The sequence below is a fragment of the Protomyctophum parallelum genome (genome assembly GCF_964188405.1).
Source record: "Protomyctophum parallelum genome assembly, chromosome: 19".
Classification (NCBI taxonomy): domain Eukaryota; kingdom Metazoa; phylum Chordata; class Actinopteri; order Myctophiformes; family Myctophidae; genus Protomyctophum; species Protomyctophum parallelum.
Genome location: NC_139717.1, coordinates 33,992,661 through 34,018,068, shown reverse-complemented (window position 1 = coordinate 34,018,068; position 25,408 = coordinate 33,992,661). Strand labels below are relative to the sequence as shown.

Sequence of the window (25,408 nt, the reverse complement as noted above, 5' to 3'; positions counted from 1 at the left end):
TGTGTGTGTGTGTGTGTGTGTGTGTGTGTGTGTGTGTGTGTGTGTGTGCGCGCGCGCCTGTGTGCATGCACAGCTAGATCACACTCCCTTGGAAGTATCGCACATTATTATGATCGTCTGAAGCCTCCCACTGGTGCTGTCATGCAGTCAGTATCTCTCACACACACACACACACACACACACACACAGGCTTATACATGGGTGGTTTGACATTCCAAAGGCACGTGTGAAGCAGTCTTATTTGCATACAAAAACATGCACAGACAAGTCAGACACACAGAACCCCTCACAAATCTGCATGCATGGATTGCTGCTACACAGGCACATGTATTTGCTGCATTCCCCAAACCCACCCCCCCCCCCCCCCTCTCTCTCCCTGTCCTCTCACGCTCTCTCTGTCTTTCATAGTTTTCTGCATGCACATAAAATGTGGACACTCTCACACATAAATTAAAATCTCATCAGTAGGATTTACAGTATCTGTCAGTATAAGGATCAGGATGCTGCTCTCTCTCTCACTCACACACACACACACACACACACACACACACACACTGGGCTGGACAATAATATATCAATATAATATCAATATTGTGGTATGAAACTAGATATTTTCCGGGGTTTTGATCTTAATGTCACAATATGGTGTGCATGGTGTGTGTATGTGTATGATGCTTTCCCCCAAAATGGTCTGGGGTGACGGAAGCATTTGAAATTTGTGGCAGACAACAGTCTGGCTCGCGAGACTAGCACTGTTCAACAGACCTGGCTGGGTTGAGACTATAGCTACTGTTCAACAGACCTGGATGGGTTGAGACTATAGCTACTGTTCAACAGACCTGGATGGGTTGAGACTATAGCTACTGTTCAACAGACCTGGATGGGTTGAGACTATAGCTACTGTTCAACAGACCTGGATGGGTTGAGACTATTCAGTATTTAAGTCCGACGTCATTTTGTAGTGCTACGTTACGTCCGGGTCCAAGTGGCACCAGCTCCCGTCCGCATCCCATTATAAATAGAATATCTAAACGTGTGAATCTTTTTACAATGACGTTATTCTTCAGAAAGGAAGCCATTGAGGGTTAAAATGGGTCTTAATGCTTCCAACTCGAGTAGAATTATTGTGTTTTGTACAAGTGTCCATGACAACAAAAATATATGATGTGGATACAATAAAGATTATTATTATCATTATTATTGAAGGTGGCAACCATTTGCTCAGTAAAATATTTCGGGGGCATATTTAGAATGTGTGCAGGCTTGAGTATGTTGAATCTAGTTTGCATGAATGAAGATTTAGTTGACACAATGAAATAAAATGGCGATAGTATTCCATGTGGGGCAGACGGCCTGTCACAGCCAGATTTGGGAGAGCAGCGCAGCTTTGTTGTTGCGGTAAAATGAGACTTTCGTGGTTGTTTTCGTCTCAGATTTAGTCTGACGGAGCGTCACAGTATAACTCTATGGGGACATGGATGGTCTGCTGCATAGTGTCCAGTCAGTCTAGGTCCTGACAGTCTCGTCACGCCCACAGAGGAATGTGGTGGTAACCTAGCAACGGGGCTAAAGAGACGGATCTATCTCCCGGCTGGTGATGGGTGGCTGTGCCTCAGCCTCACCTCAGGATATGGGCGTGGCTTCTGAAAATGCAGAAATGACACGACGGGACTCGTGTCAGTAGCCTCTTAGATAAATCAATGGTTATGTGATGAAACTACTTCAGTGCAATTATTACCCCAATTAGACCCCCAAATAGCCATAGCCTCTGGCTGCCCCCTATTGTGAAACCGCAGAAAAAGCAGATCTGCAAGCTGCAATATACTGTGTATATGTTCTGTTTTTATCAGAACATGTTTAAGCAGTCCAGGCCCATTGGACGCACATTGTCATTTGTTTTGTGTCCTGCGCAGGCTGTACTTTATACGGCTCAGTTCCTTGTGACACAAACGTGTAATTTACTTTTTTGTGTGTTTTCTTGTCTTGGTCTCTGTTTAATTGCTAACTGAAGGGTTCTGGCAGTTTCTACACATGAACTTGTCTATTCTAGGCCGTTCATCCTCATGAAGAATGCATGAAGCAGAGGGAATAAAAGCTCCTGCCCATACTGTAGGTGAAAAGGCAGCAGGACTGCAGTGTGCACAGATGACAGTGTGGTCCGCTATAGGCACTCCATTTATTTATGTCCTCTTTGCTTTTAGACGGCATACATACAGAATAATAGGATGACAGAGAGAGACAATGAAGAATTGGACCCATGACGGTGTGAGTCGCCACACCAAGCTACCTCGCTACCTCAAAGCCAGCTTCGCAGAGGGAGGTCATACTCTGAAAATTAATGTTTGACTGCTTGGGGGAGAGAAGGAGCTATGAGAGAAACAAAGGCCTTCATGGCCTATTTATACAACAAGGTTGTCGATTAGGCGTTAATATACTTGCTCAGCAAAAATGCCTTCCAATGGAAAATGGGGTTATTTTCATTATTGGGGTAGAGCTTTGCTGTTAACCCTTCTCAACAGGGCTTTAGCATCTGTGCCATTTTAGATTTTATACAGTATAGCACATTGGTTGGCTAATAAAAAATAGTGGATATATAAGCTTGATAGCGCGTCAATTTGTGCCGTGCGATGTGTTTGTAGATCTGCCATTTTTGAAACTCTTTGAATATATATATATTTTTCAAGCAAACCTTTTTTCTGCCTTTTATTGATAGAGATAATAGACTGACAGGAAATGGGGGAGAGAGAGGTGGAAGGTGACATGCAGCAAAGGTCGTCGGGATTGGAAGTTGAACCCACAACACGATGTCAAGCAACATCATTATTATTATTATTATTATTTTTAATGTTTTTTTTGCGGCTTTCGCCTTTATTTTATATTCTTTATAGAGAGACAGACAGTAGGCAGGCAACATTATCAGCCTCGCTGGTCACACGGCTACGACAGCCGTCCGGGCCCCAAGCAAACAAATACATCTCTGCTGTCGGGAAGAAACCACCTAACTCCAAATTGTTCACTTTTAAGGAAATGATAAATATATTTTTGTGATTTGTCTTTTATTTCTTCATGAAATTACAGAAACATTTTTGGGAATGTTTTTTGAAATAATAATTAAAAACAAAACCCATTACAAATGTGTCATGGGTTAAAGCATCTCTCTCTCACACCCCGTGTTGCAAGCTGAGTGGAAACTTTACTTTGAGTGCACATCACGGCTTTGAACCACATCCTGGACCTGCAGACAGCGTCACACAATGCCATGATGCTGTCGAGAGACACAGATATATAGAATACTTTAATGGCAGGTGACGGTGTCATAAAACTTTCAGAAACGCCAACGTGGACTAAAATATCCGAAGCTTGTTTCATAGACATAGAACGATTCACATACATACTATACAAACAACCATGAAACATAATAATCCTTATACACATCTGTGTCACCGTGTCGCTTTTAACCACTTTAACCATTATTTTCAATGTATTGAAAAATTGCTATATATATTGTACAAAATAAACAGCTACTGTACAATTCTTTCTTTTTTTGTATTGTGGGAAATATGTGCAAATCTTTTAATTTATATTCTTTCCCAGCAGCAAACGTTATTAACTCAATTCTTCTGGGGGGTCCCTGGAACAACATGTTTTGATATGGAGGTCGGCGGCCAAATACATCATTAGAGGCCAGGGGTTCTTGACATGAAATAGTTGGAGAAGCACTGACATAGAAACATAGGCATTTCATGATTTAGAAGATATTTGTAGAATTTGGTCTCTGGTCTTAATGAACTAAGGACTGTACTGTGGTAGTACTCAGAAACACAGGCTTTTGGTTGACCTTGATATTTATCTCATTGCTTCCTGTGGTTCTGTGTCCTCGTCCTGCAGCTCAGTCTGATTTTCACATGTCAATCAATGACAACGAGGCTGGCTTGCATATCGTCACTGTCGGGTGGAAACCTTGTACTTACTGTATGTCCAAAAAAAGGTTTCAATACACCCATGTAGTTATTTAGTCACAAGCTCTTGCGAGTACTTATCATTGGTTAAATATTTATGAAACCCACAGATAGACGTAACCACTTTCACTTTAACTTATTTTTAGAATTATTAGTATTAGTATTTGAATAGCCAAACAGATATGTGAGCTGGCCCAAGAACCACTTTGGCCTATAGGTCCAGGAGCATTCCACCTATGTGGTATGTGCCTGGACCGCTGTTAGGCTGCGTATGGGCTCTAATGCAGCCTGACAGCGTGTTGCAGGGTTTGAATCCCGATCCCGGCGACTTTTGATGCATGTCACTCCCCGTCTATCTCCACTGTGTATTATCAATTAAGGCCCCAAAATATCGTAAAAAAATAAAAGTGTACTAGGTTGGTTCCATTGGTCCAAGGCTAAGCCGGAATACAATCCATCGATCATTAAAAGAAACATGCTCACCTACAACGTCACGGCCTAAATAGGCCTACGCCAGGTGGAATGTTGTGCATGGGACAGCAAAAACTCTTCCTGTCTACTGTGTGAGAGCACATGCTGTGTTTTCTAATAATAAAATGTTTGAACACAGAGCGTGACCTTGTGTCCTACGGACCTTTGTCTTGTTGCAGTGAAAGGAGAGGAACAGAGGAAATTGCAGCAATGTGCCCAAACAATGGTTTACTTCCGCTTGTATCCTGTGTGTCACGCAATTAGTCTGGCAATGGTCTCAGGAGATTCTCAGAATCTAATACGTTTCCTCCTCATAACGACACGCTTATGATTCATAAAGCACAAGCTGCCGTCCTTATTTTGGCCACGTCATTATAGGTGACAACTTCAGAAGACATTTCAAAACTAATATCATAATAATATATAACTATTGTTTTGTTATTTATCGGCACCATGTTGATAAAGCATTTTCATTGTGGCATTTAAAACGTCATGATCAAAAAGATGAGACGTATAGGCGCCATATTGGAAGTACGATAAAGGGGTGTGAAGCTGATTATCTTGACACATTGATTTATTACTTTGTTACATTTCCTCAGACACCTCAGTCACGTTGTGCCAGAGGTATTCTTTTTCCTTTTTGCTACAAATGCTCATTAGCATTGTAAAGGAAACTGACAGTCAATTGTGTGTGTGTGTGTGTGTGTGTGTGTGTGTGTGTGTGTGTGTGTGTGTGTGTGTGTGTGTGTGTGTGTGTGTGTGTGTGTGTGTGTGTGTGTGTGTGTGTGTGTGTGTGTGTGTGTGTGTGTGTGTGTGTGTGTGTGTGTGTGTGTACAGTACTGTATGTGTGTGTCTGTGGGGGGGGGGGGGACTTTTCCCTCCCATTATGACCAAGTGGAGTAACATAACCATGTTAAACTTAAAATGCTAAACATTGTCCCTATTTAGGAGGCTTATAAAAGCCGCAAGAAGCCCTATACGCTCTGGAAAATAGTCTCTATTGCCTTGTCTCTGTTGCTGACTGTCACCATCATTATAGTCTGCTATCCAACCTCTTGGTTGTAAATTAAACCCACTCTCCAAAAGCCATCACTGTGTTAAAGTGTGTGCCACATACCGCACATGAAAACAAGATGGCGTCTAATAATTGCGTGGATTGGCTTCGTGTGCTTCATGAGCATCTTATAGAGTCTATAACAGGGTCATGATGAAGCATATGTGAAGTGTAAGATTGACTATATATAGATCAGTGGTTCTCAAACTAAGGACCCACAGATTGTATTTGACCACTGACCAAAATCTGAAAAGGTTTTGTGCCAGGGACCCCCAGAAGACAAGATTTGTGTAAAAAAAAAGATATATATATATTCAAAATTCAAAGCTCCCCAGTGCGACACGCTGTGAGCTTGTATATCTTGTTTTTATAGTAGATTGTCTATACTAGACTGTTTGGCTCTGAAAGATAGAGGATACAGTAGCAAAAGATAGAGGCCTAGGGCGTGACTGCACCTAATGCTTGTTAGTCGATATTGGTATAATAGACAGTTATCGTGCCCAACCTTTGGAAAGCTGAGCCCCAAAGTGTTCAGTTATAAGTGATTGAAAGAAATTTAAATATTTCCAAATCTGTTGAACACATGAACAAACATGGCCTTCTATGTTAGACTAGTTTCAGTTTGCACAAGAAGAAGTTGCATAAGAAGTTATAATATTTGTATAATTATTTTTATACTGTACTTTGTGTGATTAGTTTTATATGTATTTTACTCTTCTGTGATATGGATCTCCCTGAGTCTGAAAATAAAGCATTGATTCATTATAGGCACTGATAGCGGTTTGTAAGTTAGCTCCAGACAGACAGACAGACTCACACACACACAAACGGTTACACACACTGAATCTCTTATAGACTTAACCACGCCACAAGAAAATAAATGTAATTTCATTCCCACATTTCAGGGATTTGAGATTGACTCATCCATTCCTGTTAGACCCCGAAGTACCTTTAGGCACTATCAGTACAAATCTAAGAAAACACTAAATTTAATTTAGACTACAGAGGTGGAAGTCTAATTCCCCCCTCCTCATTGCGAGATGGTTCTTAGAAATGAATCCTTGTGTTCCTCTTGAGAAGATTAGAAATGGGTTTGATAATAAGAGATTTGGCAACCTTATTTGGATTATAAGTAAACGTAGTCCCTACCTGTATCAGAGATGTTATAATTTGGTATTAGCAGTTATCTCAGTCTATAGATCTATTATTTCTTGAAGCTATACTTAATGTCTCTATACAGTAGATTTTTCTCTTCTTGTTAATTTTATTTTATTTTTTGTACCTGTCATGTGACATCTCTCTCTGTTGTCTTTCTCAGCTCTTACTAAAGAGGGACACATGAAATGACAGTGGGAGGGGGGTTGGTGTCCAAGGTACATCACTGTCCCATACTGTAGGCCAGGGGTATTCAACTAGATTGGACAGGGGGCCACAATTGTAAGATTACTTAAAGTTGGGGGCCGCAAGACAACCAAAAAAAGGTATCTATTTCACCATTTCACCGAAAACAAACGTTGCATTGTATATATTTTCGGTTGCATAGAAGAGAGCACAACATGAGTTTGGAGTGCAGTTCCTCCATTAAATGCCATCTCCCTCTATTGTAATAATTCTCCATCTCATCCATTAGCTTTTACACCATTGTGTGTTTCATCCAATAGTTTCCCAGGCTGAATGTCACGATGCCCTAACTCTCAACTGATAGTTCATGAAACATCAGGATGAGTCATAAGAGCCTGTTGGCCTTGTTATAAACCAGGTAAAAAAAATAATAATAATGTCATTCATTCAATCATAATAGAAACACTTCACCATGTCAGCCTGCCCCAATACCCTTCTTACGAAGACGCTTCCGTGCCATGGACACATTGAAAGACCTACTTCCTATTTTCTCAAACTCAAAAGCCTGTGCAATGTAAATGTCTGGCACAGAGATGATCCTCTCAAACATCACAATGTGTAAATGCAGTACGAAGTCACCATGATGGTCACATACGACATATAGCACATAACAATGGACATATGTGTACTATTAACACACAACAATGGACACAATTACAGTATGTCTTGATGTGAGCACCATAATAACTGGAGATAACATGGCCATAACATTAGCATTTTAAAGTGTGTTCCAGGGCCACAAGAAAACTTCCCAGGGGCCGAAGTGGCCACCAGTTGAATATCACTGCTGTAGGCTGTATTTGGAGCCGATAGGCTGGCCAGTTGGTAAGGATAGGAAAAGTCTACTTGTTTGACACGCAGAGCCTAAATGTAATCAGATGATAATCAAAGGCTTGTTCTGATGAACAGAATCTTTCAATGAAGGAGAGGAGAGGAGGTATTTGGGTGGGTTAACTTTAAGCATCGTGTTGATTTATTAGGGCCCAGGAGGGGTGAGAGGGAGAAGGAGGGTGCGGGGGTTGTTGGGTCAAATCCCGGACACAGCTGCATTATGAAGTGAAGGTCAGCTCAGCTGTCGGCAGTATATCAGTGGGCCTCACATCAAGCAGTGTGTTGGGTTTTATGTGACCATTATCTTGTCCGGGTGTAATCCTTGTGTGTCTGGGCATTTGACTGTTGTTTTATACCTCTAGCACTGTGAAGCTATTGCAGGAGTAAATTGCCACATACTGTACAGACGTTTGTCTTACATTTTTAGATGTGAGCAGTCAGTCATCACTCACACAGGCTGAAGTCATTATTATGGTTTACAGTACACCAGTCTCCAGTCGTTCATTGCACCCTACAGATACACAGTGTTTTCAACTGAAAACTGAATTAAACTGTGTAAGATGTAAACAAGTTAACCACTTAAGCCCTGTATACTTTGCTGTAAGACAAATAGGCAATTTTCACCTGACCAAATAGGGACACCAGGTTGAAAGTTCTCAAATGATTTTACTGTGTAGATGCTGCTGTTTACTGTTGTTTGTGGCTTACTGACACTGAGCTTCCCTGACATAATGGTGTCACCAAGAGCCCCGCCTCTATCTTTTACTGCCAGGAACAGGCAGTGGCGATAGTGGCCCCAGTTTGCCTCATATGTGGAGAGGTGCGTGTATGAGAGGGAGGGGATTGCCAGACAGACAGACAGACAGAGCGGAGAGGATCATGGGTTTACAGAGCGATAGCTGATTCTGTTGGTTGTGATCTGCGACTCCGCTCATCTATCAGTAAGAGGAGTCAACAGCCTCTCATTCAACCACACACTCACACAGACACCCCCCATCTAGATGTCAGTGAAGAGGGTCAGTGCATGACTTCACATTCCAGGGTGTCCAAACTCACCTGGGACGTCTGCACCAGCCAAGAGTGGAGGAAACACCTCTATTGTCTCAAGCAACTGAAGACGTTTGGGCCCTAAGGTTGTATAGACTTATGGTAACACTGAGGCACTAGGCTGTTTCATTGCCTGGTATGGGAACTGTACTTCCGTAAAGCAATGAATAGTATTGCACAGACAGCAATGTGCAGACTGGATGTAAGCTTCCCTGTCCATCCAGGACATCTACAATGGTTGTTGGCCTATCAAAGATCAGACTCAGAGCCATCACTACCACAGACTATTTCAGATGCTACCAGGTATCAAGTGGCTTTGTATAGCCACACCACTGTGCACAGTACATTGCTCGAAACCGAGTTCAAGTTTATGAATAGACAAGCCAGGAAAATGAAAAATATGCTTGCGGCAGCGTGCGTGAACAAACTAAAGCTTTAAACATGAAGGGTGTTCCCAATTTCCCATTCAAAGTCGACAGTCTCTGGTATTCTTTTAGAGTGTGATTGTACGGCTGTTTGGAAAGAGAGGCCTCTTTATCATCTTCACATTAAGAGGCCTTACTAGCTGAGAAGCTTATGGTGTGAGACGGGGATAGAGAGAGAGATAAGAGACCTTTTGTTTATTAACAGAGCATCCTCGGGCAGACCTCCGGTAGCTATCGTGCTACATTGTATGTGAATAGTCCTGTGAAACCCACATAATATACAGCTCCCATTCGCTTCCTTTTGAGATGAACCCAAAATGCGTGTTACGCCGCGGGGGCTACTAGCGTTTTGAATCAGCAATGCTTACTAAAGGGTAAAATCATGAGAACCAACTGAAGTCTTCAGCGGTGAACTCTGAGAGTCCCTCCCCCTCACAGGAAAGAACTTGCGCTTTGTTGTTCTGCGGGCCTTCTGATGTTGTCAGTTATATCTCAGTGCCAGAAATGTGTTTGTGTAGTACACAGTTAAATCCAGAATCCTTTTTTTTTTACTGAACAATGAGGTTCCACTGCGCTTCAAGCCAAGTTCTGGCTGGTCCGGTGCATCTCAGGAGCAAGACTTGTAGGCATGAAAAAATGAATCATATGAGCAAACTCTAAGGCAAAAAGATCGTGAGGTTTCGATGTCAATACATCTTCATGAGGTCATCCATTTCTTACGCTTTTGGAGTTAAATACTCTGGACCACCCCCCTTCCTCTCTTTCTTTTGCTAAACTTGGATCATTGGAGCTTTTAGTGGCATTGTCCACCAGAGTTTGAACACAGGGGAGCAAGGGAAGAGAGCCAGGCTTTTTGGGAGGCTGGGGGAGGAGGGGGGGGGGGGGGGGGCACAGCAGCTGTTGCTGCAGTGGTATTGTGTTAGTAGAGTGTTTCCTCTGGATGTGGTAGGTGACCTGACCCCCCCCCCCACACACACACACACACACACACCCTCACACACACACACACACACACACACACACACACACACACACACACACACACACACACACACACACACACAACCAAACTACCAGGCCAGCCTGAACAATAGCTCCCCTCAGTGGGTCCCGGACAAGAACCACAGCATTTAATTTCCTCTCTCTCTCTCTCTCGCTTTCTCTTTCTCTTTCTCTTTCTCTTTCTCTTTCTCTTTCTCTTTCTCTTTCTCTTTCTCTTTCTCTTTCTCACTCTCTCTCTCTCTCTCTCTCTCTCTCTCTCTCTCTCTCTCTCTCTCTCTCTCTCTCTCTCTCTCTCTCTCTCTCTCTCTCTCTCTCTCTCTCTCTCTCTCTCTCTCTCTCTCTCTCTCAGACACATACACACACTAACTTTCTGTTTTTAGCCTCTGCAGTCTGCACCCATCTTGTTCTTGCTCACACATACAGTACATTGACTTTTGTTCTCTCTCTGTGTTCCTGTGTTCGTTCTCTCTCTCTCTCTCTCTCTCTCTCTCTCTCTCTCGCTCTCTCTCTCTCTCTCTCTCTCTCTCCATCTTTCACTCCCTCCATCTCCACCTCCATAGAGAGCAGTGATTGATGATCATGTTACACCAGGTCGTGCATGTGTTGAGAGGTTATGGCACCAGAGAGCAGAGTTCAGGTCACTGATGAACAATGTGGGCAGAATTCAACACTGTCATTGAATTGTGGGGTCCAGAAGTGAATGACACATCTCTCTACCAGGGTGTCAGACTGGCACTTTCTCTTGTGTCTTTGCTCACCACACTCACAGGGATGGGAGTGTGTGTGTAAGGGGCCCTCTATGGTTGTGAGATCATTAGCGAACTAAGACGTTGAAAAATGGGATTAAAGTCCAAATTGAGACCCTGAACACAAAATTCTGCAAATCCATTCTCCGGATCCAACAATTACATTTTACAACACCAAAAAGAAAGTGACCCAGATGCACTGCATAACAAGGAACTTGTCACACAGCCACCAGATAGAAAACTCACTGGACTAAACCAAATTATAAAGCAGCAGAAGGAAAACAATCTGACTCATTGGAAAGAAGCAACCCAAAAGCAGAGTAAACTAGAATGCTATCTGGCCCTAAACAGAGAATACACTGTGGCAGAATACCTGAGCACTGACCGACCCAAAACAAGGGCCAAAATAACCCTACACAAGGCCCTAGTACAAAAAAACAAAAAAAACATGGATTAAAGAAAGTGTGTGTGTGTGTGTTGTGTTGTGTAACCATTCCTTTTTTATTATTATTTTTAAAACATTTTAAAGTGGTGAAATTTGCCGAACCATGCAAGCTCTTGTACGATGAAGTATGGTATTAAGTTACCAGACGATATGCTGAGCCCCCGGCAGAGAGGCTCAGCATGTGATTCTACACAACTTATCATTAGCCTGCTCCTTGTGTCAAGTCCTCTGCGCTTGTCCTCCCCCGCCCCTGCACTGATGATGCTTTCTCTCTCTCTCCGTCTATCAGTTGCACCCTCACGCCTCACCCCCTTTCCCCTCACGCCTCACCCCCTTTCCCCTCACCCCCTTTCCCCTCACGCCTCACCCCCTTTCCCCTCACCCCCTTTCCCCTCACGCCTCACCCCCTTTCCCCATCGATGTCGGTATCCACTCTCTCTATGTTTTTGAGTGGTGCAACCACTCCTACAACCAGGAATGTCCGTATCGTGTATCCGTCAAGAGCACGAGTGGTGTGCGCATGTGTGAAATTGGAACGACAGAAGTATGTGACATGGCTGCCACCTGCTGGACGCAAATCCAACTGCTGACTGTCTAGGTTCATTGATATCCATAATAAAGCAGAGAGAGAGAGAGAGGAGGGGGGGAGAGAGGGGAGTTGCACCATTTTTCCACTCCATTTGGTCCTGTCTCACTTGAGTGCAGTACTTTCATCCGACGGAGCATTGGTCCGAACGACAACCTACCTCCTCCCTCACCCTAACCTCCCCCGGGGAAGACACCTAAACCTAACCGCAACCCTCTCCCGACCCGCAGCGCACCTCGGAGCATTGCTCCGAAGGAGCAATGCTCTGTCGGATGATAGTATGCCTCCCGTCTCACTTACATCCCCCCCACCCCCTCCCCACACACACACACACACACACACACACACACACACACACACACACACACACTGATCTCTCTGTCTCTCTCTCTGTGTCTCTCTTTTGAACGGGTACTGATTTGTACACCTCTGTTCCATGGTTCTCTCACCTTTAATTGCCTTTTCACTCGTTGTTAACTTGTTACACTACACCGCCACACACACACACACACACACACACACACACACACACACATACACATTGTCTGTCTTTCCATCAGCCTTGTCAATGGGTCGGATCAACAGGTTGACACACAGACAGAAAGAAATAAAAGGCAATTGCCAGGGTGGTCTCTAGCACTCCACATATCAGAGAATATAGCATTAGCTCAGCCCTGCACAACCGTCCTCATGAGTACATGTTCCAGAAGACGAAGATTTATTTATTCATGCATTCTTCTCTCTTGTCTATTTGAGACGTTGATGTCACCTTATTTTACTTCACGTACAACGTGTATCACGGTCAAAAATAGGCAATTTTGAAAGATTTCGCCAATAATGAAAATAGGGAAGCCAGGTTGAAACTGGTTAATACATTTTCCTCCAATTAACAGCATTTTAATCAACGGCTTTGATGTCTGCAGATGCTGTCAGGTCTTTGGCTCCAATTAACGGCGCCTAATGAATTTGGCCCATCTACTGTTATATGAATAGCCCCCTTTTTTATTGCGTTAACCAATTATAGATCTGACTGTGCTGCTGGTCATGTCCTCTTAAATTGGATTCCCCCCCAGGGGTTATTAATATTGATTTCATGTTGGATTTGGCTGAACCATCCAATACAGCGCTATACTGTAGGTCCGGGTGTGACGTGTGAGCCATTCCAATGCAATATGTGTATTTCATGTATATCTGTATATGTGTAATGGTAAACAGTGGAAATAATTGCCACTCTTAGTGCAAAAATGTTGAATAGATGTTAGTTTGTATACATTGAGGCGAGTGGAGAGATGGCGAGAAGATGTAAACAAAACTCAACAACCCTCACAGCTAGCAGGTGTCACACGTTTCTGAGAAAGAGAAGTAATTAATTGAGAGAGTATTTGCAATGCAAAGGGAATTAATTAAACTCTTATTAAAGAGATCTTGTTTCACAGAGCACAGTGAGTGATGAGCTTGTATGTTCCTTACTGGACTCTTCTGTTCTATACTTTGAACATCTTAAAATTAGCTTAAGGGAGGACCGGCGGGCAGACAGACCACGTCATCACGCTCATGTCTCCTAGTGATCTCCATATGGCCATGAAAGGGTTAAGGACTGACATGTACAGATACTGTACATATCTCCATAATGGGTTGGTTCGGCGGTTCGGTGTAGGTGTCTAATAGTAACGGGAAACTACCAAAAAAGTATTTTCTCTGGGCCGTGGCTGAGCGGTCCAGGCACCTAGGCCGGTAATCCAGCCTGACGGCGTGTCGCGGGTTCGAGTCCCGAGCCCGTCGGGCCTTTGCTGCATGTCTTCCCCCCCCATCTCTCTCCCCCTTTCCTGTCCAAACATTACTGTACCCTATCAATAAAAAAAATCTATTCTGCGTTCTACAATGAGCTTTTGTTTTGTGGAAACCTGTTGTGAACCCAGAGGTGCTCTGATCGATCGGCCACCGATCGGTGATTTTCACGATTTTCATCTTTGTGACAGGCCTAAACATTCTCCCCTTCCTCTCCACACACACACAGGAACAGTTTTGACGTGCGTTTTGAAACTTTTGACATCGCCAGGAATATTCAAATTTCCCCCCTTATGCACAAGATTGGTATCGGTATCGGCAGACCGTGAGAAAAACAATCAGTGATCGGGATTGGTCCCAAAAACCCCCAGATCGGAGCACTTCTAAAACCCACTGTACTACAGTTTAGATTAGATATTTGTATATATACACTACTGCAGGGTAAGGGTTGTATTTAGAAATACAAGTATAAATACGTGTGTTTCAGTTCTAAAGGGCCACATGATCTAAACCAAAACCCTAAGCCATTTTCCCTCTGAAATGCACACCATTATCCTTCTAAAGATTAACATTTAGCAACGCCAATCACAAAGCGTCTCTCCATCTCGCTCAAGAGAGATCAATACAATATGTTTCATCCAAATCTCGCCTTTTATTTTAATCAATCATTGATTATGTAAAGCACAACCATTGTTCTTTGCAGTTAGTTGGTTTCTTTGTTAACTACTTAAACTCTATACTTCATTGACTGGGGTCCCTCAGGGATCCATGCTTGGTCCCCTCCTTTTTGCTTCTGCATACACCAAATCTCTGCACCAAAGATCTACATTCCACAACCTCACTGTCACAATGCGCCGCAACAATGCATTGTGAGTAGATTGGATGTGGTGACATCTGAAATGAGGTGTGATCATATATTTTTAGAAGCTGTTCTTTATCTGGCCTGCACATTATTACTACTACTTTGTGTAACAAAAAAAAGGAAGAAAAAGAAAAATGCAAGAAAGGATTAGCCTCTTTGGAGTCTTGGGGCAGTGGCTCCCGTCGTAAGCCAATACGATTAGGGACGCTCGGCAATGCTGCTCTACCCGTAGCAGAGCTGTTGCTGCTGCCTGCTCCTCCATGCTTGTCACTGTGGATTCCAGCGTGAGTTGACGCCGACAGAGTCACTGTGGCATCGTGTGCTGTGTTGCTGTATTCAGCTGGACAGCCATTTCACTCTGCTGCCCAGTTTCACATGGTCAGGGATACTGTGTGTGTGTGTGCGTGTGCGTGTGTGTGTGTGTGCGTGTGTGTGCGTGCATGCCCGACCACTGCACGTAACTAATCACCCTAACAGGGTAAATAAGGAGCATTGGGTCTTTTCTCTTCCTCTTCATTCAACTGTTTTGTGTATACCTGCATGTCTTAAATTGTTTTATATAATGTATGTAATCTCGTCAGCATTGGAAATGAGAGAGAACCTCAATTGCTCTTTCGAGAATAAATAAAGGTTTCAATCAATCAATCAATCAATCAACTCATACTACTATTACGTTTGTGCAAGATGAGCCAATGCTTTTGCTTTATTTTTTGTTTCCCAACATGCAGACTCACTCAAAAAACTAAATCACCACCAGAATTTCAATAATGCTAAATTATGACTTATAGAAAAGGAATATAATCCACACTCTCAGTCGAGTAAGAGTCTTTGTTTAATAATGATAGTGCGCCGCAGCAGCAGTCATACCAGACAGACAAACGCGTTTCGGCGCGCAGGCCTTCATCAGTGTCAAAATTGGCAATAGCAACGGAAATGACATGGTTATATAGAAATATTTGTTCAATTAAATGGGACTATACAGCCGTGTCTCATTATTAAAAAAGGCATACATAGTAGTGAACATACATATTATTATAAGAAATCATTATTGTCTCATTTCAACTTACAGAATCCACATTACAAAAAATGTTATTCATAGAAAACACCAATTCTTCATTTAGACTTTATTAAATACAGTGTTTAAGAAATGGATCCAAAATGCTTCACGTTGTAATAATAACCGATCTCTGTCCCCACCTCTCTTTAAAGGGTTGATATATTCTATGCCTTGAAACCTCAGGGTACATATGTCATGTCCAGTACTGTTGAAGTACAGAGGCAGACTTTGAGAGACAAGCCTCTGAGTCTGAAATTAGTTTATTCATTTTCTATTATGTTCTCTTTGAATCTGCACCCAGCACACGCCTGAAAACTATATAAGACTGTCTGAGTAGAGCGGGCCTTTTCCCTTGAATTGAGCTAAATTATGACTGCAAGACATACTGTATATTGGCCATTTCAAGAATTAATGCAATTGGGGAGTGACCTGGCACGTCAACTAATCTGTCTACCACATTCATAGTATCTAAACGCTGTAAAATACATTTGGAAGGATGCACCAAACTCACTGATGGAGAACAGTGGATTATACAGTACAGTACTATTCGCCTCAGCCTATTGGTCAGCAAATATGGTGGTTGAACGACAAGACTCACTTTGGACATATCCCCAAGTCATAGAGCCTGTGTGGTTGTTCAGCTTAGTGGCTCAGTTCAGCCTCTCTCTCTCTCTCTCTCTCTCCCTCTCTCTCTCTCATATTCTGGTTCTGGCTGGGTGTGTGATTATGTCCAGGAGAGAGAGCATTGTCCATGGGCCAGCATTCTGCTACTGTAATGATGGATGGAGAAATGGGGTTCCTTCCGTCTTGTTTATCCTTCCTGCTGAGAAGTGCGGAACACACACAGAGGTTTCTCCGTCTCACTCTCCCTCCCCCATCGGTCGATCTGCTTGCTTTCTCCGTCATGCAGTCTCTCCCCTTGTCTCATGTTGTCTCTTATTCTCTCTGGCTCGTTCTTGACTTATTTTTTTGTCTGTCTGTTTCTGTACTTGTGTGTCTTTCCTGTTCCTGTGTCACTCACTCAGCATGTGACAGTGTGTAGACTTCCTGCCCTTCCTACAGTATAATGAGGAAAGGAGACACGTACGAACACTTGGCCAGAGAGAGACGGACAGGAAAAGAAGTCATGGAGAGAGAGAGAGAGAGAGAGAGAGAGAGAGAGAGCAAAAGAGAGCGGAAGTTAGGAAATTAAATATTTTTTCTAGTGACATATTTTAGGACCCGAATCATGACAGAGAAGAGCAAGGGGGGAGAGAGGAGAGACCGAGAGGGGTGGAATTAAGTGAATATTTATTATTTAGTAGGCTATATTTTGAAGTGACACACTAACATTGACATGGGCAGATAAGAGAGAGCACCAGATAGAGAAGGAGAGAGAAAGTAATGGACCCTTAAGGGGTCCATTTGTACACTCTCATAGTTCATTGAACACTCAGGGTTTTACTGTGTGGATATATATTTTCAAGTGACACTTTTGAGGACAAACAGTGGCTAGTGCCGAGGGCTTCGATCTGTCTCTGTCTCCCAGAGGAGTGCATGGATTTATTGACCGTCGCGGCTCCGCTGATATACAACCCAGACAAGACGCGTTTATATTCAGAGTTGTTTATCCAAGTGATAATTAGATGGCATTTATTCACCGGGGAGTAAATAAAAATTGCCCACTTGTAATCTTCTTCCCGCCTTGCTCCACCATGGTACTCTCCCTAGAATCTCTGCCTTCAAGTTTTGCCAGGGCCGTCCCACCCAGACTCATAAACAAACTATGCCAAAAGTATTTCAAGATGTCTTCAGGCATCTAGTCTGTGGTTATGTTTGCATTATTCCCCCCAAACACAAATATACCGCAAGGCAATTCTCGTCTTCACCGCAACTCAGTGGTGCACAATAGAAATAGCTCCAGTGCATTGTTGAGATGCTTTGCAACTATACTGTACATTTATAACGATCAAAAATAGATATTATATGTTGTGTCCAGGCGCCAACATTCTCCCATCCTTCTACACTACAGTGTATTTGTATTGTACACTTCCTGAATGCAGTTCCAATTTGCTTTGCGGAAACAGTGCTGCCTCCTTGTACAATTATACTATTTCCAGTACCCTACACAGTAATGTCAGTTCAGTCAGACACTCTTGTCAAGATGAAATGAATTATTGCGGTGATATTTCATTGTATTCGTCAGTGTGGCTCTGCTACATAACAATCTGCGCAACCATGACACAGACTCTCAGATCACAACCCCCCCCCCCCCCCCCCCCCCCAAAGCAGAATAAATCTACACAGTTATGGACACGATAATAGACAGTATTCACCTCTCAACCGAAGAGCCTAACAGAACATGATACGATAGGCTCTATACTGAATGATATTCCTGTCATAGTGAAAACCTGAATGTTACTACAGGAGGTTTAATCACTGAGAATTTGTCATTTGTGGTAGCAGTGAGAGATGCATGTAAGATTGAGTGTCGGTCTGTTTAAATAGACAGTGTTGAACCGTTAGGGCCCGTGGCCATATGTGATTGGAGGGCTTATGCGAGTGGAACTTTGCTTGTGTTCTGTGCCTGCCTGGAGTGAACTACCGCAATGCTCCATTTTATGAAATCATTTTTAAAAGTGAAAGGTTTCCAGGTGCCTCCTGCCGTTGCTCCAGGAACCATTGTCTGCCTCTGTGTGTCTGTCTGCCCTTTTCATTCTCCTCGCTGGATGGCAAGCTTCCCTGACATGTGTGTGATACTCAACGTTTATTCCTCCTGACCATGAAAGAGACACGCTGTTGGTGTGAGTCATTCAGAGTAACAGAGCACTGTGTCAATAAATAAATGAATTGAAATAAAACTTCGCCACAACCCAAACCAGTCTAATCAGCTAAAGAACAGAATCTACGTATAAAAATAGAGATGTTGTTGTTTTTTTCCTCTGCCACACACTTCTTTTGTTCAACCATGCTCGGCTATGGTAATCTTGCAATATCAAGGCATCCTCGCCCAGGCGACCCAGCCGGGGTTGGGCCCAAACACCCAATAAACCCAGGATACATCACTGATGATGTGTCTAAATCGCACCAAAAGTGTTTATTAGAAGTCACTTTTAATGTTTTTGTTGTTGTTGTTTTCATTTATCACCTTTTTCCCCACCACATTGAAATGTAACTATGGACGAGTCTGAACAAAAAGTTACTCTGCAGAGAATATTGAACTCAACGATGAGTTCACTGGTTGGTACAGAGAAGGCATCGTTCCTTTCCAGACAGGGTATATGGTGTTATTGATTTCACCCAGTCATACTTATACTTAATCCCTCTTCTCTCTCTCTCTCTCTCTCTCTCTCTCTCTCTCTCTCTCTCTCTCTGACATCTACCTCTATCCCCATCTCTTTTTCTGTCTCTCTTCCTCTTGCCTTCTGTCGCTGTTGTCTCCCCACAGATATATATATAGATAATGGGCTGTGTGCAATGCAAGGATAAGGAAGCCAGCAAACACACAGACGATCGTGACACCAGCCTCTCCCAGAGTGCCGCCGGCTACCGCTATGGGGCTGACCCGACGCCCCAGCCGTACCCCAGCTTTGGGGTCACGGCCATCCCCAACTACAACAACTTCCACACCCCCGTCGGTCAGGGGATCGCTGTCTTCGGAGGGGTCAGCACCTCTGCTCACACAGGCACACTGAGGTCACGAGGCGGCACAGGTAAGGGTCGGTGACCATGTTGATGTGTTTGAGATCCAAGGCTTGAGCTTTCCTTTTGGTGGCCCTGGTTTGGTTACCGTTGCTGGAGAAAAAATAGAGTCTGCAACACTGGTATGAAAAAATCAGCTCCACTGGTTTATTTGATTCAACGTTTCGATCCCTTAGGATCTTCTTCAGGAATGATTGGTTACCGTTGCTTCCTTTCAAAGTCCGGATAGTAAATCATGTAACAGTGTGCTGTAACAGGTGTATCACAGGACTGACTGTATAACTTTTTATAATAACGCTGACATGTACCAATTATAGCACAAAGGCTTTTTAAAACGGTAGCTACAAAAATGCAAGATAACGACAGCTTGAACTGCATTCTGCATGATGTTTTATGTCCTAAGAATGTGACACCCCAAATTTCCCATAGTTGGATGGCATAAAAACGTCCCTATGCTGGAGAAAACCCTGATCTCCACTTCAAATATAGAAACATCGGGTGCCTCGGCTCCATATTTGTCCTCTCAAAAGCAATCTGTCCATTCGAGTTTTGGATGTTTTGTGTGTGCGGTTGGTATTTCTGGCCTAATGTGGCACTAGGAGCGAGGAAAGGACATGATGGCATCAGTAGTAGGGACCATTCTCTGGGCCTGGGGTCTATGAAGGTGCACCGAAAATTCCAAAGCAATGTTATCAGATACCGTACTTTGATTGGGACCAAAGTGGTAAACAATTTACTGACCCACTGACATAGCTATATAGAGCTACTATAGCTGAATGCCCATGCAGGCATAACACTCATGGAGTCTCCAACATTAATACAGTACGCCCTTTCATGTTGCTGCTTTCTACAACCCCCCCACCCCCTCCTCCTCCTCATTTCACCATCCCATGCCCTGCCTGCAGCTCCTCTCCCAGCCAACACTCCACAACCCTGCGAGGAACGTCCGGCTGGCATTAGCGCGGGTCTTTGTGTGTCAGGCCTCATTGTTTGTGTAGGGAATATTCCTAGTCAGGATATCCTTTATATTGGAGTGAGCGTCGGCCTCCGCTCTGCAGAGGAACTCTCGCAGTTTTCCACTCAACTTAGCAGGAGGCCTCTCCCTCTCAGAGTGTGGATTATGTTCAGTCAGCGTATATAATCCACTCAGTGGCAGGGGAGCCCCGGGCTTGGACCTTTTAATTTTCTCCCGGTGGGGAGATTTGGATGCGAGCTGCCCTTCCCTCTCTAAAAACTCTCTAATAACACATTCAGCCCTACTTTTCTGTCTCATATCTATAAAATATATATTTTTGGTTTAATGTTTTAGTTCAATGTTTTGTTTTAAAAACGCCATTGACAAAGAGAAATTAATGTTTGTTTTGTCCCTAACAAACATTAACCCATTCTGACCTGAGATCAGATTCATACGAGGTTTCCAACTGGACACACACTGGTCTGATTAACCCATTCTGACCTGAGATCAGATTATAAAAATGTCAGTCGTTCTTCGATTCTTTAAAAAATAGCTAAAGCTTAACATGACGCTAACACCAAAACGGGTTCCCCTTCAGAATGGGTTAAAATCCCATTAACAATAAAGAGACTTTAATGTTTGTTTTGACACGGTTTGTTTTACATCATCATTACATCACCTAATCATAGCAACATCCTCGATGTCACTTCACACGGGTGTGATTTTTCAAATATAGTCACTATAAATATAAATAAAAAGTAAATGTATTTTGTATCTGAGTAACTCTGATCATAACAACCCATATACATACTACCCTACAGACAACCACCCTTGAGCCTTCTGGGAAGTGTTACTTTATGGGGCCGCCCAGGAACCATTTATTTCTTTTGTCTAAAAATCACACCCGTGTGAAGTGAGGGGCGGTCTTATCATCATATATCACCTCATTCTGGGTCAGTTTGCGTCCTCACAAAAAGCCAAAATCAGCCAATCCTCTTAGCATACAACAGCGACGGGCATAGAGTATCTTAAGAGGTCCAAGTATTGTATCTCTCAAGTATTGCGCAATGTCTGACATCTCTCTACCAGCCACATATAAGAATGCATTTTTACTAATCACTGTTACGACCCCCTGTCTAGGGTAGGGGAAAATAACAATATTTTTTCATTTTATTTTATTATCACTCTTTTTGTTTCAGCAGAGGCAAAACTCTTTCAGAATGGCTTCAGGGTGCCGGTTTACATTCAAGAGAACTTCCTAATCTATGAAATAAAAATTACCCCTACACTAAAGTCCCTAACTGAATGAAAAACTAAAATACAATTATTCTAACAAGAAAAATACACTTGACTTAAACTTGCATAAACCAAAAAGAAGTAGAACTCACTTACTCACAAAGGACTGTCCACAAACAAACAAACTCACAGAACCGAACAGCAAACAAATGAAAGGGGACAAACGTTGCATTTGGTGGAGAACAAGGTTGTCCTCACATGAGTCAAGTCAAACTGAGCATTTTATAGAGAACAGGCCAACAGCTCAGCCAATCGTGACCAAGGCGTGGACGGGAAGATCGAATGAGGAGAGAGGGGCGGGTCCAGGCTGGACCTGTCAATCTGCAGCCACCTGTGTTCAGCCACTTCACTCTCAAACTAGAAATCACTAAATCAGAAACCACGAAAACACACAAAGGATTGTAACTGTAAAAGGGGCATTCTCAGTGACAGTAGATGATGCACATCCATTCATGCAGGAGGTCAGGTCGTCCTTACTTAGTGCAGCAGCCGGTGCTACAGCTCTTGCCACCCTCACACAGGCACCCAGACGCACACTTCTCGCATCCAGGGGGGCAGCACGCGCAGCAGCTGTTCTTGCACGAGGTGCATGAGCAGTTAGTACAGGCGCAGGATCCAGCGCACCTGCAGGTTCCAGATGTGTTGCAGTCGCACTCATCCATTTTAAGTTCGTTCAGGGTTCTGGTCTTCAGTAACTGGTGTTCTTCTCTGGGTTGAGGATGTGTTGTCTGTAATCTGCACATAATATACAACGGGTCCCCCCCCGTGGCACAATCGTTATGCAATGCTCAACCAATGGCACATCTCCCACCCAATCATGCCGGCCAATCACAATTTGCGTCCTCACTTTTCCGTTTTCAATTTTGTCTTCAATGTTTGTGTTTACACAAACCCGGAAAGATGGGCATAGGAGGCCCTCAAAATACATGATTAACTTGAATTCAACACATTTAATTTAACACTGATGATAGTTCTGTCAAACAAATCTATGAGCCATCAAAGCTGCGTCAGCACTTGGAGACAATTAACTCATAGGAAAGAAATATATATATATTAAAGAAAAAGCTATATTTAAAATCTCTCAACTGACAATAGATGATGAGACAGTTTGAAAACCTTATCAAGTTGAACAGAAAAAGAAGAAGAAAGAAAACAAGACAGAATTGAAGAAAAATCTGGAGAAAAAACAAAAACACTGAAGACCTCTGAACTAACAGTAGGCCTATACATGATTGTTTGCTTATATAATCTCCCCAAAGTTAAGTAACAGTTTGTCCCATGACCTTACGTAACTAATGAAGTAGGACACCAAACCAATCATCAATAAAACCCTCGCATCATAACCAGGCAACAGCTTTTGTTACGTGACAGAAAACAGGAAGTGATAACACTTAGGGTCAATTGTTGTTGTGGAGATTAAAGGCGTCAATGTTTGAGCCTTAAAAGCACCACATTTGTCTTTCTGTCTTTATACTTGTCTTGTCTACCTGTCTGCCTGTCTCCTCTAGTTCTCTCCTCTCTGTCCATGTGTCTTTTTTTTGTCCTCTCTTTCTCTCATTCACTGTCACTCTCTAGACTCATACATACTCCAGTTTTTGGTGATAGCTTATCACCGCGGTGTAGTTTTTAAAGGGTTTGGAAAACTACACCATTACGTCAGTCACAGTGATGATCAGCTATCACCGCGGACACAGACCCATCTCTCTATTTTTACTATCAGACAAGTCTTTTCACTCTGGAGCTATCACCCCGTTCACTGATTGGTCTAGAAGTTGGGTAAACCACAGGGAGGCGGGGTCAATCCTTAAGGACATCACCGCGAGTATGATGGCCTCAACTCTTATCACCGTTTTAGGTGATCAGCTATCACCAAAAACTGGAGTATGTATGAGCCTTCTGTCTTTCACTCCACTCTTTGTTCTTTATCGGGAGAATAACAGCAGCCAGGTCCTTCCCATCGCAGCCGCTACCAACCAGTAGCCTTATAATAGCTATCCATATCACCCCCTGGTCCCCCGGACACCCAGATAGAGGAGGCCAAGCTGACAAGTGAACTGACTCCCATCAAACCTCATGATGGGAGTTTAACTGAACCTTGAAGAAAAGGCCATTCAATGTTCCCATTTTGGTCCAAACACTACATGTGCTTTAGTGTGATTGGTCAGCAACAGGCACTCACTGTCCCCACCATCTCTTCAACTGTTTAGTAAATAGATAATACATTTTTAGATTGGGATATCCAATCAGTAGAGAGTACCCATACAGGATACATGATTAACAAGTGAAATTGGAAATGATTCAACCAAAAAAAAGTAGCAGATACATTTTTTTCCAGGATAAATTATTTTTGACTGGATAAAATCGGTATCCTAACCTGACCTGAAAGTGCTTGCGTGCATCCTAGCCCCCCCGCTCCTCACTGGCTTGCCCAGTTGATCTGAATTTGCACACAGACATTGACCATTCCATTATGCAAGGCATTTCAAAGCCCTTTTTTTCAATTTAACAAAAGTTTTTTAAATACATTAGTTATTACATTTCTCCTTTCACTTACAGTATAAAGGGGAAGACTTCCATTCAAGTATTTTACAAAACTTGGAGAGGAGGTTCATAATAATTACGAAAATTAATTACAAAAGAATTCTGAGGTGGCGCAGACAGTCGAGGGTGGTTTAATCAACAGAGAGCCAAAAGCTATTCCATTTCCATCTATAGGGGGCGCCACAAATGCGGGGGGAATTTTCTTTTGGGGAGGTAAATCGAAATTACTTGATCCATAGAACCATAAATCCAAATTACTTACACATGACCACAGGGGTGACTTGACATTGTAATTGGCTAGCTAAATCTGTGGGAGGGGCCTATATCTCCGCAAGCATCTGTGCGATCGAGGCAACCACATTTTGCAATTTCCCCAGAATTGCACCTTTCCTATACTTGACCGACGGGTAAGTGCTTCTGACACCAGACTGATTACACCTCAAAATACATACCAACAATATGGTGGATTAAATGGTATTACCCACACTGTACATCATTTGGTGTTCATATATTCAAACGGGTAAGGACTATAGTATGGTACTTCTTTTTTTAATCTTGGAAGTGTGAGAACTGCTATTTAGAAGGCATTTGTAGAATCAGCCTCAACAAAGAACACAGCCCTTTTAATGGCAAACAAAAGGTTTTGCAAAGCAGTCGGGATCACCATTTTAACTCTGATGGTGCAGCGGCAGTGCTTGCCAGGCTTACTTGGTGGTACACCTCCTGCCAAGAAAGAACACCCTTAAAGGTTAAGTGAGTGGTGAATATGGCTGTTAACATGCACCGCTGCAGCTGAGGATGTGTGTGTGCAAGTCACCTCTACTGGGCTACATTATAGACATGAGCGAAGCTTTCATTGCATTTCTAATGCACTCATCCCTTTTATTTGACCCACAGTGCTCTCCAATGGCATTTTCCCTTCTGGGTGTTTGAAGTGTGTTTAATACTCAGACCTCATTTTCAGCTATTTGTTCTTATAATATATTTGGATGATAGTTAATGGTACAACCTGCAGGGATGGCGTACGTCTGCGTGTGTACTCTGTACTGTACCTTCCTCGCTTGGGAACGAAGCATGCATAATTCTTAATAATTACATGAACCCAAGCATCCCTATTCCGGAATAGGTGATTGGTGAAACATTCTGCAAAAATAGGCAAATATTAGGCAAAAATAACACACAACGCATTGCAGTGTTATGTGTTAACAGTTTAGGTCAACTAAATCAGGACCAAAAATGGACCAGAATTTGTTTAACTCTT

General features: G+C 43.0%; 1 protein-coding gene across 3 annotated transcripts in view; it reads left to right on the top strand.

Annotated features, from left to right (window-relative positions):
• fynb (FYN proto-oncogene, Src family tyrosine kinase b) overlaps positions 1–25,408 on the top strand; it is a 95,622-nt gene that overhangs the window by 39,647 nt on the left and 30,567 nt on the right. For all 3 annotated transcript variants that reach the window (XM_083790157.1, XM_083790156.1, XM_083790155.1), the window contains exon 2: positions 19,102–19,366. In XM_083790157.1, the coding sequence (XP_083646283.1) occupies positions 19,117–19,366 (250 nt within the window). In that variant the 5' untranslated portion in view covers positions 19,102–19,116. The remainder of the gene's footprint in view (positions 1–19,101; positions 19,367–25,408) is intronic.